The sequence below is a fragment of the Canis lupus genome, chromosome 20 (assembly GCF_048164855.1).
Source record: "Canis lupus baileyi chromosome 20, mCanLup2.hap1, whole genome shotgun sequence".
NCBI classification, from domain to species: domain Eukaryota; kingdom Metazoa; phylum Chordata; class Mammalia; order Carnivora; family Canidae; genus Canis; species Canis lupus.
Genome location: NC_132857.1, coordinates 2925945 through 2941135, shown reverse-complemented (window position 1 = coordinate 2941135; position 15191 = coordinate 2925945). Strand labels below are relative to the sequence as shown.

The following is a 15191-nucleotide window of genomic DNA, read 5'->3' as shown; positions in this document are numbered from 1 at the left end:
CTTACATTCTTGAGAGGTCGGACATTCATTTACAAGCAATGTCACATGGCACGGTGACAAAGGATGTCACATGGCATCTAACTTTCTATGTATTTTGTCGTTGGGAATTTTTCCTCATGTCACCTAGTTGTCCATGTTTGCTGGAAGAAGAAGTGGAAAAAAAGGTTTTACAAAGACATTTCTCTTGTTCTACAACTAAATAAAAAGGAAGAGAGATAGAAAACAAAAGTATCCTACAAGAACCAGAGCTCTGCCTGCATGTATCCACATCACTCCACATAAAACTTGTTATCCTTTCCAAAACATTCGCCCATGTTTAAATTCACGTCTTCTGTGTATATATAATTTCATGTTTTCTTTCAGGTACATTTTTAAAAATTTATTTATATTTTTTTAATAATTCTTTTTAAAGATTTTATTTATTTATTCATAGGCACACACAGAATGAGAGGCAGAGACACAGGCAGAGGGAGAAGTAGGCTCCATGCAGGGAGCCCGATATGGGACTCGATCCCTGGTCTCCAGGATCACACCCCAGGCTGCAGGCAGCACCAAACCGCTGAGCCGCCGGGGCTGCCCAGGTACATTTTTTTAAATATACATCTCTACATGCCTCATCATCCACACACGAATTGAAATGCTGCATAGTGCTCTACTCTAGTGGGCAAAGAGTGCTTATTCATTCATTCAAGATGTTTCTAGTATTTTCCTATGATGAATAGAATCTATGATCATCTTTGAAAAGTTTACCATTTTCTTATTATTTTGATTGTAGGTATATCCTAAATAACGGGTTTTCCTGAGGTGTCTTTGGGAGGGCTATTTCTAAAGAACCAAAAAAAGCTAACATCTTAGAAATATTTTTACTGACAGCAATTTCAGGCAGATTTTTTTTTTTTTAGGCAGATGAAAATAGTCATTGATCTGTGTGTTAACCACCATATCAATGCGTGTATTTTTTTGTAATTGCACAAGTGGAGTAATTTTCTCTTAAAATTATATTCTCATTAAAGCCCATAAAGAATTGAATGGACCGACTTTTTTTTTTTTTTTTTTTTAATTTCTATTTGGTGGGCAGCAAAATTGATTCTGGAAGGTCATCTATAACTTACATTATTAGTTAGAACTAACATTGTTCATTTGTTAGGAGCCTATGTTTTGTGTCAAATATCTACTGATTGCATGAGGATGAATGGACATGAAAGAACCTGGGAATGAGGACAGAAGTCTAGTTTTCTAGCTCTGGACCTGTCCTTACCTGTATGGGTGACTTAATCTTTGGACCTCAGTATTCTATGATTTGTTTTCAATAAAGTAAATAGGGGAATTTGTGATCTCTGAGATTCTCTGTTGGTTCCAACATTTAAAAGATGCTTTACTTGGAAAAAAAAAAAAGCACAGATTCAACCAAATGATTTTCTTGTTTCCCAAAACTTCTTCTCATATTGAATATACACAACTAACTCGATTAACTTCCATTGCTTAATGGAAACCAATGGCTTATTTCCTGTACTCTCTTTCCCAGCAACCTGTGCATTTACCCTGTCACATAAACCAGAGTACTAAGAGGCCCTCAACCGGGCCTTTTCTCTCCCTCACTATTCATGCAGTTGGATTTAAACTTCTATAAAGCTTTTCTTAAAATCTCTAACTCCATAGTCACCCATTTCCTCTTCCCATTAGTATTATAATGACTTAATTGTTTGCTCTTCTTCAGTCTTTCACTGTGGTTAAAAATACAAATCTGATCCTCTTAGTAATCCTCAGACAAAAACCCATCAGTGAGTCCCCATAGTCTGCAGGATGAGCTGCAAGGACTTCATACAACCAACAAATACCCTTCAGATTTGGCTCCTGCCCTGCCCACTCTTCCATCCTTCCTTTCTCCCCCACCTGCCTCCCCTCTCCTCATTTTCCCATCTCCCTTCTTCCCATTTCTCTTCCCCTCTCCTACCCCTCCCCTTCCTCCATCTCCCTCTCCCTTACTCCCAGGTTCTCTAAGCTTTTGAAATTTTTGAGCCAAGAACAATGAATGGCATCACCACACACCTGTGTGCTGCACAGATAGTGGAGAGCCTTTCGTGATATCTCTGGAATTTCCCGCTCCAAACACCCAAGATCTAAACCCTCCAAGTAGCTCTGGAACCAAAGTCTGTTTCTGTATCTGTGCTGACACCACCCTAGGCTAAGCCATTTTTCTCCTCCAAAAGAATCACCACAGTAACTACTCATTAAAACAACTTCATGACAAGGGAGAGGACACTGAATTGTTCAAAGTCCCAACTATCAAAGATTTTTCAATTTAATAATAAATTATTTTTCAATAATAGTCCCAACTATCAAAGATTTTTCAATAATTTTTCAATATTATTGAAAATAATGAAAAATTATTTTCTCATGTTACATAAGCCAGTCGTAAGATTTCTTCCATGACACAGATCCCAAACATAGTCTTTCTTAAGTTAATACTTTTACTATTTTAAAGCTCTGGAAAATGCAGTGTTTTTTATCTTCTGGGAATTTACTTGTGTATGACTTTCTTTTCCGTTGTTTGCTGCCTTTGAGACAATGGATATTAAATATATAAGCTAATAGAGAGCTTTTAAAACACGCCGGATGTTATTCAGTGTTTCACCTGAGTACAAAAGTTCTTCTTTGGATTAAATGCATACTAGTTGAAATGATGTAACAGTGTCGCGATTTAAATTTTTTTTTCCAGTTTACAATGAACGAGAAATACAACTCCTGATTTGCAGAAAATAAGTCTTCAAACCATATTATCTTTTACCTAGTTTTTTAAGTAAGAAAGGCTCCTTTCTGTAATTTGCTTATTAGATTTCATATTATATCTTTTATGTCTTAATCTTCCTGTTGATTGACTTTTCTTCCCAGATAAAACCAGAAGTCATATTTCCATAGCTGTGATATTAAAACATTTAATTGTAAAGTCAAGTTATACAAATTATCTTCCTGAGACATCTGTGATGATATACTTTAGAGGTCTTTCCTTAAAAATCTCAAGATTTTAGCCACTCTTTCTAGCAATTTAATGATTTCAAAAGTAATCCGCCACCCAAAGAGATGGAAGGGTGAGAAGTTCAGTGGCTTCCTGAAATCCCCAAATTAGGACTGATGATGTGTTTTATCTTTTTTTTTTTTTAAAGATTTTATTTATTTATTCATGAGAGACACACAGAGAGAGAGGCAGAGACCCAGGCAGAGGGAGAAGCAGGCTCCATGCAGGGAGCCCCATGCGGGACTCGATCCCGGGACCCCAGGATCACGCCCTGGGCTGAAGGTGGTGCTAAACCACTGAGCCAACCGGGCTGCCCCTGTTTTATCATTTTAGACATTTTTCTCTTCACCAGGTTTATAATCACTAGAAATTCTAGGTCATTTAGCAAACTTATTTTCGTTTACAATTAAAGTCATTTCTTTAAAGGAAAGATTTAATTTTTAAGAATTCTGAACTGTCACACTACATACTGTACTTCTTGCTTGTGCTTCAGATCACACTTGGCTTCACAAGTTTTTGGGTAGGTGATTGGAAAAACGTCAGCAACTGAAATGTTAAAGTCACTATTGCATTACTAATACTGAATCAGATTTTAAACTAGGCTATTTTTACAAAATTTATCATCTATCGCCTTTCAGAACACATAGAAGTATATTTTCCCTTCCTAGTGAAATGCAAGCAAACAGTAACATTCTAATACCTGTAAAATGGCTGTTTTTGAAGCTATGGCACATTTTCTACAAATACCTCTCTATTTCTGTTTCCGCACTCCACAAAGAGTCCCTACATTTCTGTCACCTGATTCAGTAACACTGATCTCTTCAGGCAAACGAGAGATGGTCCCGTGATTGGCAATCCTTTGACTTCTTTTACCCACTCCCTCAACAAACCCTGAGAAGTCAGCTCCTGAGGATACTGTAGTGAACCAGATACACTCAGTCCACGTCCCTGGGGTCTGGAGAGGAAGGTGGACCGTTAGGGGTGTCTGTACGTGGAAGGCTTAAAGCAGAAGCGGAGTAGCCAAGGGGCCAAAGAAGGCTTGCCGGGCAGCCCTGAAGCTGAGGAAGTTTAGTCTGATTCACATGGAGGGTGGTGTGAGAGATGGAAACAGAGAACAGAGTGGGACCAGATGACACATGAATATATTACGCACCTTGAACTTTATACTCCTGGCAAAACGCAGCTAAGAAATATCCAACATCATGAAATCACAAAATTGTATTCGCCTTTTGGAAACATTACTCCAACCAAAGTGGGAAAAACAGACTGGAGAAGAGCCAGTCTGGAAAGAGGGAGAAGGGCGAAGAGATTTGGCAGCAGAATATTTAAAAGATGGTGATTCCATGGGTTAGAATTATCCTAACCCATAATTTATTTACTTATTATTATTTTTTCAACCCACAATTTATTATTGAAATGAATGACTTACTAAAAAAAAAAAAAAAAAAAAAAAAAAAAAAAAAAAAAAAAAGGTAGAACTGATAAAGTATTATTATTTTTTTTTTTTTTTCTTTTTTGGGAAGTAGAAGCAAGGGAAGAAACGTAGTTAATGATTTCCAGTTTCTACTAAATTGAATATCTGGATGAATGGTGGTGACTTGTATTCAGAAAAAGAGATTCCCAAGAGAAGTTTGAGGGAAAGGGACTGAGAGATGATCAGATATGTTGACCCTGAGGGGCTGAATAGTACAATTAACGCAGAGCTGTCCGCTAGATGGTGGTTAAACGCGTGTCTGGACCTCAGGAGCCATATCTGGGCTTAACACAGAGATGGTGTCAGAAACCCGAAGCTGAAGAGTTTGTGGGCGATTTATGCACATCAATACAACTTTTTTGGAGGGAAATACGGCAACATCGCTAAACTTTAAGCACCTCCGCTAAGAAATTCCACTGTTAGGAGTTTATTAAAAAGAAATGCTCACAGTTTTCAGGGACATAAAAATAAATGTATATCCTATAAACACAGGTGATTATAGCGAAAAATTAGAAATGATCTAAATGATCATCAATACTGTGTTGGTTAGAGAATTATGCTACATTCAATCAGTAAAGCGCTCCACAGCTTTAAGAAAAAATGAGATCTACATGAATTGAAATGAGGCATTGCCAAAACATTTTTCTGAGTGAAAATATACCCGTTTACATATTTTACATAAATAAAAGCCAATATCTGTTAGGCTCTCACCATGTGCCAGGTACCACCATAAAATGTTTGGTGTATATGAAGTCATCACATCTTCAGAACGACCCTGTGACGTAAGCAGTATTTCCACGCCATAAATGAGGAAACTAAGTTATAGAGAAGTGAGGCAGTTTAACTAATGTCACAAGGCTACTATGTGTCCAAGCCATGATTCGATCTATATAGGTCTATATAGGGAGCGGAGTCTATGAATTGTCTGAAATCTGAAATGAAACTTTCTGCCTTAACCCAGAATGGGGCCAGAAAACTTAAACTTAGTTATGGAAAATTTAAGAACGTTCACGTTCCCGTGAACCTGAAGTTTGTGGACCGAGCCACAGCCATTGAAAATTCAAATGGTTGGATGCCTAGAAGAAATCACACAGGGAAGTACTCTTAGCCAGTGTTCTAATTGGTTTATTGTAGGGAGAGATGATGGAATAGGTAGGCTTTTGACTTCATACGCTTCTTTATTCTTTAGATTTGTGTGCTATAAGCACATTTTATTTTTGTATAGTTAAGAGAATAAAGAAGAAGAAAAACTGCATGATAAATTCATTTAGGCTCATACGCAACTTAGAAAAAAATCCTTCTATTCCCCTTTTATCACAGGTAGTTCAGTGCCTTGCAAGCCTAATCATTTAGTTTGTACAGTATGTCCAAGTCCCAACATGACTATCTAAACACATATTATTTTCTTGCTATTCCAAACTATAAATGTATAAGAGATAAAAAAACAAAACAAAACAAAACAACAACAAACCACTTTCTCTTAAAGATTTGATGTTGTGTACAGGGAGCTAGCTACATGCAGGGAAGTGCACATGGAGTAGAAAAACCTGGTACATAGTGTTGGCAGACCGAGCTTTGTATTTGCTTAAAGATGAACTGAGCCGAGAGCTAAGAGGGGCTGAGGAAGACAAAATCACAGGTGGAAGAAAACATACCCCCAAGGAATCAAATTATAATCTACACAAAGAATGAAATTGCTCTCTCCTTGAAAATAACATATTGCCAGGTGCTGGTTTAAAAGAAAAAAGGAATGGACGGGGTTTTTCTTAATACCTACTCTTTATTTCCATAGGGCCTGTGTGATAGAAAGTGGGGATTTTTTTGTGTGTGTGTGACATAAAGTATTTTTTTCCAAAAGGGAAGAAAATATATTTGGAAGTAAACACGACATGAATTTTAGCCGATGATTTAAAATAGACTAGCTTCGGTGGTTTGGGCACGGCCTCCAAAGAATTTCAAGCATAGAGATTTTTTTTTCAATGTAGAGCATTCAATTGATATACTTTGAAGAATTAGCCATTTTAAGCCATCCTGAATTTTTAAAGTTATAGAAGAAAAACATATAAGTGTAAATCATATGTGCAAAAACAAACTAGATGAGAGCACACCTGTATGCCACTGGTAACTGTCTTATTGTGGAAGGAGATTATGGGTAATTTTAATCTTTCTTTTGACTTTTCTATATTTTCCAATAAACATAACACACGACTCAAATAACTCAGTTAAAATATGGCAAAAGACATGAACAAACTTTTTTCCAAAAAGGACATCCAGAGGGCCCAAGAGACACATGAAAAGATACTCAACATCACTCATCATCAGGGAAATGCAAGTCAAAACCACAATGAGCTATCACCTCACACCTGTCCAACGGCTAAAATCAAAAACACATGAAATAATAAGTGTGGTGAGGATGCAGAGAAAAAGGAACCTTCCTGCACTGTTGGTGGGAATACAAACTGGGGCAGCCACTGTGGAAAACAGGATGGAAGTTTCTCAAAAAGTTAAAAATAGAACTACTCTATGATCCAGTAATCACACTACTGGGTATTTATCCCAAAACAACAAAAATACTAATTCAAAAGGATATATGCACCCTTACATTTATAGCACCATTATTTATAATAGCCAAATTATAGAAGCAGCCCAAGTATCCATTGATCAATGAATAAAGAAAAAGTGGTATATTTATTCAGTGGGATATTATTCAGCTACAAAAAAAGAATGAAATCTTGCCATTTCTAATGACATGGATAATAGAGAGCATCATGCTAGGCAAAATTAGCCAGTCAGAGAAAGACAAATATCTATGATTTCACTCATATGTGGAAGTTAAGAAACAAAACCAAGAAAACAGATTCTTTATTATAGAGAGCAAACTGATGGTTACCAGAGGAGGGGTGGGTGGGAGGAGGGCAAAATAGGTCATGGGATCAAGGAGGGCACTTGTCATGATGGGCCCAGGGTGGTGTATGGAAGTGTTGATTCACTACTCTGTACACTTGAAACTAATATCATGCTGTATGTTAACTGTCCTAGAATTAAAATTAAAAGAATAATAGAAAAACATTTAAAATACACATAATTGAAAGATCAAAACATTTCTGAGAAGATATATGGCAGGATCTATTGGTGAATACAAAATATTAGAATTGTGATCTCAGGCTAAACTGCTCTCCAGTGAATGACAAGACTAATTTTTGAAAGAAATCCAGAGATCAAGCTAGAGACAGAGAAAGTGTTACAGTAGGGGAAGGAAAAAAAAAAAAAAAAAAAGGTTTTCCAAATAAAATCATGGATGCAGTTTTTTTTTTTTTTTTTTGCTTTTACTTAATATATCTGAATCATTCTCTTTCAAAAAAATTGAGAATCTTAGTTTTAAGCATGAAAATAAAGGGTTTAAAGCAAATATTTTTGTAGCTATTGCCTAGTTCCTGGAGAAAGTACATAAAGGTATAAGTTGGAAAACTGACAGTTTTGCTTAGACATCTCAGCTTTATACTACTGACTAAATATGTTAATTTATGTTTTGTCTCCCCAAACTAGGCAGTGGTTAGTGATGGGATCAGAAGAATATATACCAAAGGTAGTGGTATGAGGATTTGCATTCAGTTCTCCCATTTCCGGCCTATTGAACGCCTGCTACACTGTAGTCCACATAGAGCTTCCTTCCCTAAGGCAGTATGTTTTCCCTTTTATCCAAGAAATCTTCTATTTCTTAAATGTAGGCTCCATGCCTAAGGTGGGGCTTGAACTCATGACTCTGAGATCAAGAGTCTTATGCTCAACTGACTGAGCTACCCAGGTGCCCCAAAATCTTCTATTTATAACAGAGAATGAGGAAACATCTACTTGTATTTCTCCTTAAAACAGTTAAATTCTCCTCAGAGAGTTTGCCATATGATTACATAACCATTGATCTTATAAAAGTAAGACTGGTCTGCTTAACTCTTTGTATTAATGTTCTACTTTCCTTCGGAAAATTCCCTCAGATTCTAATACAGACTCGGGGTGTTGTAGGCTCAAGGAGAGCATCTAATAGTCTTGTCCGTACAATTTTATTTGTTTATTATTATTATTATTTTAATAATTGTCCGTAACATTTTAGTTCACTTTTCTTATCGCCTTTCCAAGTGATTTTTTTTTTTCTCTCTCTCTTCTGTCTGAAACTGTGGGGCAGGAAATGTTGATTCTGTTCCAATCTGGAACAGATGCGGGGCAGGGTGGGGACACCAGAGCATGTCTGCAGGAATGTGACCTTAGGTCCTTGGTAGGGAGGCGGTTCCGAGTTCACTCCAAACCTAGGGGCAGGTCACAGGGAATTCACATTCTCGACGAGGGTGGACATTGCCCCTCACTGGCCCTTCTTCTTCTTTATGAGGCTCTTGGTTTCCACGGGGTGCTTTTCCATCTTAAGGAAAGTTTCATGCAAGTGGCAACTTCCCACTTTCTTTTCAGCAATAATGTAAAGAATGGATCAAATTTCAAGGGAGGAATCCACAAGCTTTGAAGAGCCTGCAGGTAAATCACGGACTCCAGAACTCGTAGAAACCTGATGTAACAATTGAATACACATGGCTTACAAACATCCTGATTTTGGATGTTTATAAACATACATGTGCAATGAGGGTTTTGTCTCAGAAAAATCTCCTGTCTATAGCGTGAAAACCCTTACAGGATGCTCAGTTTTATTTGTTTGCATGTTACTCAGGCCCAAGTTTTCTCAGGTCAAAATTGTTATAGCTTCACTCCCATCTTTGATTCTGTATGGCAACTGCTAATGAGTTTGATATTCTTTAAACACGAATTTCCAGTAAGCGAGTTGTCCTATTTTCCTTCCTAGCTCAACACATATTATTTTGCGTAGATTTTCTTTCCTCTCGATACAGATCAACTGAGGTTCTAACCTGACCATTTTTCAGTTCATCCGTGTCACTCTTCCTGTTTCTCTCCACATCCTTCCTGTCTTCTCCCAGCACTGTTCACTTACATCTCTCTCTAGCTACGGTCTTACCTGGGAAGCTTTACCTGGGAAGTCTTACCTGGGAAGCTTTTAAGACATACCCAGACCTGGGCTCCCTTCCCATGACTTTCAGTTAATCTGTCTGAGGTGACATCTTGGCATAGATAACATACTTTAAAGCTCAAAAGGTAATTGTAATATGAAGCCAGGGTTGAGAAGCCCTACTTTATACAATACCGATTTTATTTTATTACTATTATTTGTGAAACTTGATCTCCCACTAGAGTTTTCAGCACTTTAAGTCAGAAGCTGTATCTGATGCATATGCGAATTCCAATGCCTGTTGAATTTTTTTTTAATTTTATTTATTTATTCATGAGAGATACAGAAAGAGAGAGAGAGGCAGAGAGAAGCAGACTCCATGCCGGGAGCCTGATGTGGGACTTGATCCCAGGTCTCCAGGATCGGGCCCTTGGCTGGCTGAAGGCAGCACTAAACTGCTGAGCCACCTGGGCTGCCCGCCTGTTGAATTTGAACTTGTGTGCCAAATACTCTGTGGGTTACTCCAGAAGACCCAAATTTCAAGAGGACATCTCTTCCTCAAGGAAATCACAAACTATTACAGAAGTATCGGACAAGAACAAACGTAGTACATCATAACTCTGACCCTAATAAGACTATAAGGGGCATAAAGATAAAGTTTTAGGAGATAGAGTCAAATCAGTCTGACAAGTCAGGAAGACGTAATGGAGCGGGTAGACAATTAGGACAGGTGACACGTGGAATTTTGAATAGGATTGCGTGTATGGTTCTGACAGAAAGAAGAAGAAAATAGTGGGGAGATGAAAACAGAAGAATTTCTTGTAAACAGGAGCTGATAAGGAAAAAAGAAGAGGTGGAAAAGTGTGAAGTCCATTAAGGAAACAGTTTGTGCAGCATTTAAGAAGCTAGTACAGGAGAAAACAGTGGTGAAAGTAGAAAGTTGGTGGGCTGAGACCACAGGGGCTTTGCATGCCCCGTGGACGATCTTGGACTCCCTGAAGGTTTCGAAGCAGCGGAGTAAAACACTCAGATATTTGTGCTTTAAGCAGAGCACTCTTCCTAACTGATTATCCTGTAGCTTTTAAAATGCATTTTTATGTGATCTGGATTACATTATATGACTACTATAAGCAAGGCTTATTTTATTTAAAAATTTTTACTTACTTATTTATTTATTTAGAGAGAGATAGTGAGAGAGGATGGGGAGCAGAGGGAGAGGGACAAGCAGACTCCGCACTGAGCACAGAGCCTGACGTGGGGCTCGATCCCAATACCCTGAGATCATGACCCGAACCAACTGCAGGAGCAGAGGCTTAACCAACTGAGCCATCCAAATGCTCCTATAAGTAAGGCTTTCTTACACTAAAACCCTTTTCATTGTGTGGTCAATGTATTCACCAAAAAACAGATCCCTGAAGAGCAAACACATAAATTACATCTGTTTTCAGACGACAGTATTTCATTGGATAGCTGAGAAGAAAATAAATAAAGATAAAGCAGTATAACGGTTATGGTAGTTCCCCTAAAAAACTGGACTAAAGGGCAGCCCCAGTGGCGCAGTGGTTTGGAGCCGCCTGCAGCCTGGGGTGTGATCCTGGGGTCCCGGGATCAAGTCCCACGTCGGGCTCCCTGCATGGAGCCTGCTTCTCCCTCTGCCTGTGTCTCTGCTTCACTCTCTCTCTCTCTCTGTGTCTATGAATAAATAAATCTAAAAAAAAAAACTGGACTAAAATATTTGGCTCTCTTTTGGAGAAGTATCAAAAGAAAGAAGAGGTGAAGCTAATTCCTTCACTTAATGTGCTTTTCTGCACTGCCAAATGTAAGTAAGCGTGTACGTCTAAGTTAGTTATTTCACGTGGTCATATTTACTTCTGTTATTGCTTTTGACTTACTAATGCAATATTTGTTGTTGAAAAAGCCTGCAGAAAAATAATTTGCTTATATGATGTCACTTCAGGCTGGAAGTCTTTGTTTAAAACAGATCACCTCTTAACTTGATGGACAGGCTGATGCCAAGCTCAGCAAATCATACTTGTCCTATATCACCTCCCTATGAAGTCCTCTTGAGATCTACACCAAATTGTTTTTTTTTTTTTAATTAAAAACTTCATTGCATTTTATCAATAAAGACATCAGTAAAACAATGGGATGTATAACACACATGAAAAACCTGAAACAAATCAATGTTTATAAGCGTTGGATGCTCTTTTCTCTTTTATTTTAAATTTGATCCTAGAAAGGTGTGTGTGTGTGTGTGTGTGTGTGCATGATTATATGTATATAAACTGAGAGGTGAATAATGGTGAAGAATTCAGACATCCATGCAGATATTTTAAGTTAAAAAATATTATTCAGAGCTCAACCACACAACTCAGTATTTAATGCTCTTTAATAGTAGCATATAGTAATATTTTAGGAAGTTTCACGGTTAGGTTCCATGTATCATCACATGCCAGTGCTTTATATCCTCAATTAGATTTTATGTGCCCTGTGGACAGTTTTCAGTCTTTTAGCTTTTTTACAAACTCTAAAGTTTGAGAAAAACAGATAGATTAGATGAATTTGGGGGTCCCTGGGTGGCTCAGTGGTTTAGCCCCTGCCTTCAGCCCAGGGCGTGACCCCGGGGTCCTGGGATGGAGTCCCGCATCGGGCTCCCTGCATGGAGCCTGCTCCTCCCTCTGCCTGTGTGTGTGTGTGTGTCTTTCTGTGTCTCTCATGAATAAATAAATAAAATCTTAAAAAAAAAGATTAAGATGTATTCTCAGGATTAGAGACTTCTAGTTCCAGGCAAGATGGAGTGAACACAATCTATTTTACTTCTCTAATTACAAAAAACACTCTAGAGAAAACCCATAAGTCATTTATCAGAAGAATCTAAGAGGTGGACAAATGATGGCAGATTGACTCGGTGCCTTGGGACTTAAGGAATGACATATTGATGAGTTCCATTTTTTTTCTTGTCTCATATATCGTAGCAGTGTAGTAAAATGCCAGATAAAAATGGCATCCAAGAAAAGCCAAATGGCTAGTAAAGTTGGCCAAACAGAACAGAGAACTTTTAATCACACCTGTCCATTCTAGGGATGATACCACAAAAATGGCGGGTTGCTCCTCCATTCAAAAAATAGTGCAGCAAGGGGTCAGTGAGCAACATCCCTCCCTCATAAAGCCCACGGACAGAAACCTGAATTCCACTCCCATGGAGATGGCATCCTTCCTTTCCCCTGAGGTCTGTGCTGGTTGACCTCCAGCCTCCATGAACTAAATAGGATGTGCCTCTCTCCTCAGAAACCCTGGTTGCAATTCTGATTTCCATTCCCTGCTGAAATAATAAGGTGATAGAATAACTTTCCACAGCAAAAAGTTTTGGGAGGCTGTGACTATTAAAGGATCACCTGAGGAAGTTCCTTGGTGGTAACGGAACAGTCCTTTTTGATTATTTTGATATTTTGATGATAGTTATAATATATCAGTATATCAGTTATTCAATTATAACTTACTTTAAAGATTTTTTTGATTATTATTTTAAAAAAAGCATGAACAGGGGAAGGGGCAGGGGGAGGAGCAGCGGGAGGGGGAGAGAGAGAATCTCAAGCAGACTCCTCCCTGAGCATGAAGCTCGAGGTGGGGCTTCGTCTCACCACCCTGAGATCATGACCTGACTTGAAATCTAGAGTTGGAAGCTCAACCCTATTGAGCCACCCAGGTGCCCCAATTTTGACCGACTTTAATGCTTTCTTCCCGAAAATCTGGACACTGAATGACAAATGTGTTATATGATAAAACTTTTTTTTAAAAAAAATTCTGGTTTTGCCACTAGATTTTCTGATACTATTACTAAACCAATTATGACTAAGAATAACTATTTTCCCCTAACTTTCAAAATTCAGGATCATAACCCAAGAAGAGTTAAGACTTGAAAAGGAAAGTAAAGTCACCCTTCCCACCTGAATAACACTCTTTATGGTTTACAGGAGTATAGATATATTCCTTGGGACACGGGGCTCAGTACACAGTGGATACACTTCCTGATGCAGTATTTTAAAGTAATTGAACACTCACACACACACACAAAAAAAAAAACGGAGAAAGTATATTACAATTATAAGTAACAGTGATAATACTCTGGTTTTTCTGTCATGCCTTGCCTCTAAGGAATACAAGATTTTTCTTTTAATCTCACCATTTAACAGAGTCCTATATTGATGTCTCTTTTTCAAATTGCACAATTAAATGACAGGCAGTGATGTGCCTGGCCTTAGGACACAATGGAAGTCACTAGTAAGGTCAGAGTCATAAATTAGGACGCATGCTCTCCACCAAGTGTCCTTGGCTTCCCAGTTAAAGTAGGCCATTTCAGCTAAATCTCCACATGAATACCATTCATTGAATGAGAATACATCTATTTTTTTTTCGTAGCATGGTTTCCAGAAGACTTTTCTGCTCGCATGGTGCTACTCTATAAGCAATGCACTCAGGCATTTCACTTATTCTAATTTAATTTCTGTTCAAGTATTTTTTTGGACATTTGACAACTTCACTCAATGGGTTGGAGATGTCAAGAACTATTCATGGTGATGGACCAAGCTTCTTCATCCTAACCTTGTAAACAAACTTCCCCAAAGGGAAGACAATATCATTAATGCATCTTGTCGTCACTTACTTTCTTCTTTCCATTTCAAATCTATGGAGTAGTTTCCGAAGACCACCGTTCTTAAATCCCTGAAAATGGGCGGCTGGGGCTCCCACGGTGATGACATCGTAGAGAGCATCTGGAACGGGAATGGACAAGGAGATGAACACTTTGCAAACATTTGTCTCCAGCATGCTATCTTCATTGAAGCGTACACACTGTAGGAAGCTTGAGGAATTATTCTGTTTAATTTCGCAGGAATAACTACGAACTCTCATCTCAAGGGGGCAAGAGGAGCTAATCAATCTTTCTAAAGCCACCTGTGCACCTAAACAAGTTACAATATTTCTTTGATTTATGACTACATCTTAATTATATGCTACTTTGTGGAACGGTATGTTCCCTCATTCTTCTACATACTTACTGAGATAACATGTTAATTGGCCTTTTGTGTATTTTACTTTATTGAGTTTTGCATCACTTAATTTGCAATCATATTGAAATTCAACAATAATGAACAATCTTTACAGAGAAAATTTACAAAGAAAAGAACCAAAGTATTAATTCATCTTGGCTCAAGGGCAGAAGAGTACTAGTGTATTTTTTTTAAAAATCTACACAGAATAGTTTCCTATCTGGGTACACTAAATCTTACACAGTTTTGAATGCATGTTTTTTGCAATTTTCTTAGACACATAGAAAGAATACACAAAAGGTCTCTAGATCTATTTTCCACCGGGATACTTTGGGTTTTTTTTTTTTTTAATAAAAAATCCATATATTTAAACTGAAACTCAATCATTTGATCTTGAAAGCCATCAAGTTTGATACATATTAACTTTATGGCTTCAAAACATACCATCATTTTTACCTTCTAATGAAAAGTATCCTCATAAGAAGGAAGACAGAGTGAACATCTCTTGTTAAACTACGTTTTATTTGAGAAACCTAATTTCATAGTAGATCCTTTTTAAATTGATTTTGGTAGTGACGCATTGGTTGTTTTTCAGTTCTCATTTACAGGGAAAACATAAATTTTATTAGCTTCAGGTAAACACCGTAA

General features: G+C 37.8%; 1 protein-coding gene across 15 annotated transcripts in view; it reads right to left on the bottom strand.

The window, feature by feature from the left end:
• The window catches only part of INPP4B (inositol polyphosphate-4-phosphatase type II B), a 709031-nt gene that overhangs the window by 135327 nt on the left and 558513 nt on the right, over positions 1-15191 (bottom strand). For all 15 annotated transcript variants that reach the window (XM_072788249.1, XM_072788250.1, XM_072788263.1 and 12 more), the window contains one exon: positions 14159-14267. In XM_072788249.1, coding sequence (XP_072644350.1) covers positions 14159-14267 — 109 coding nt within the window. The remainder of the gene's footprint in view (positions 1-14158; positions 14268-15191) is intronic.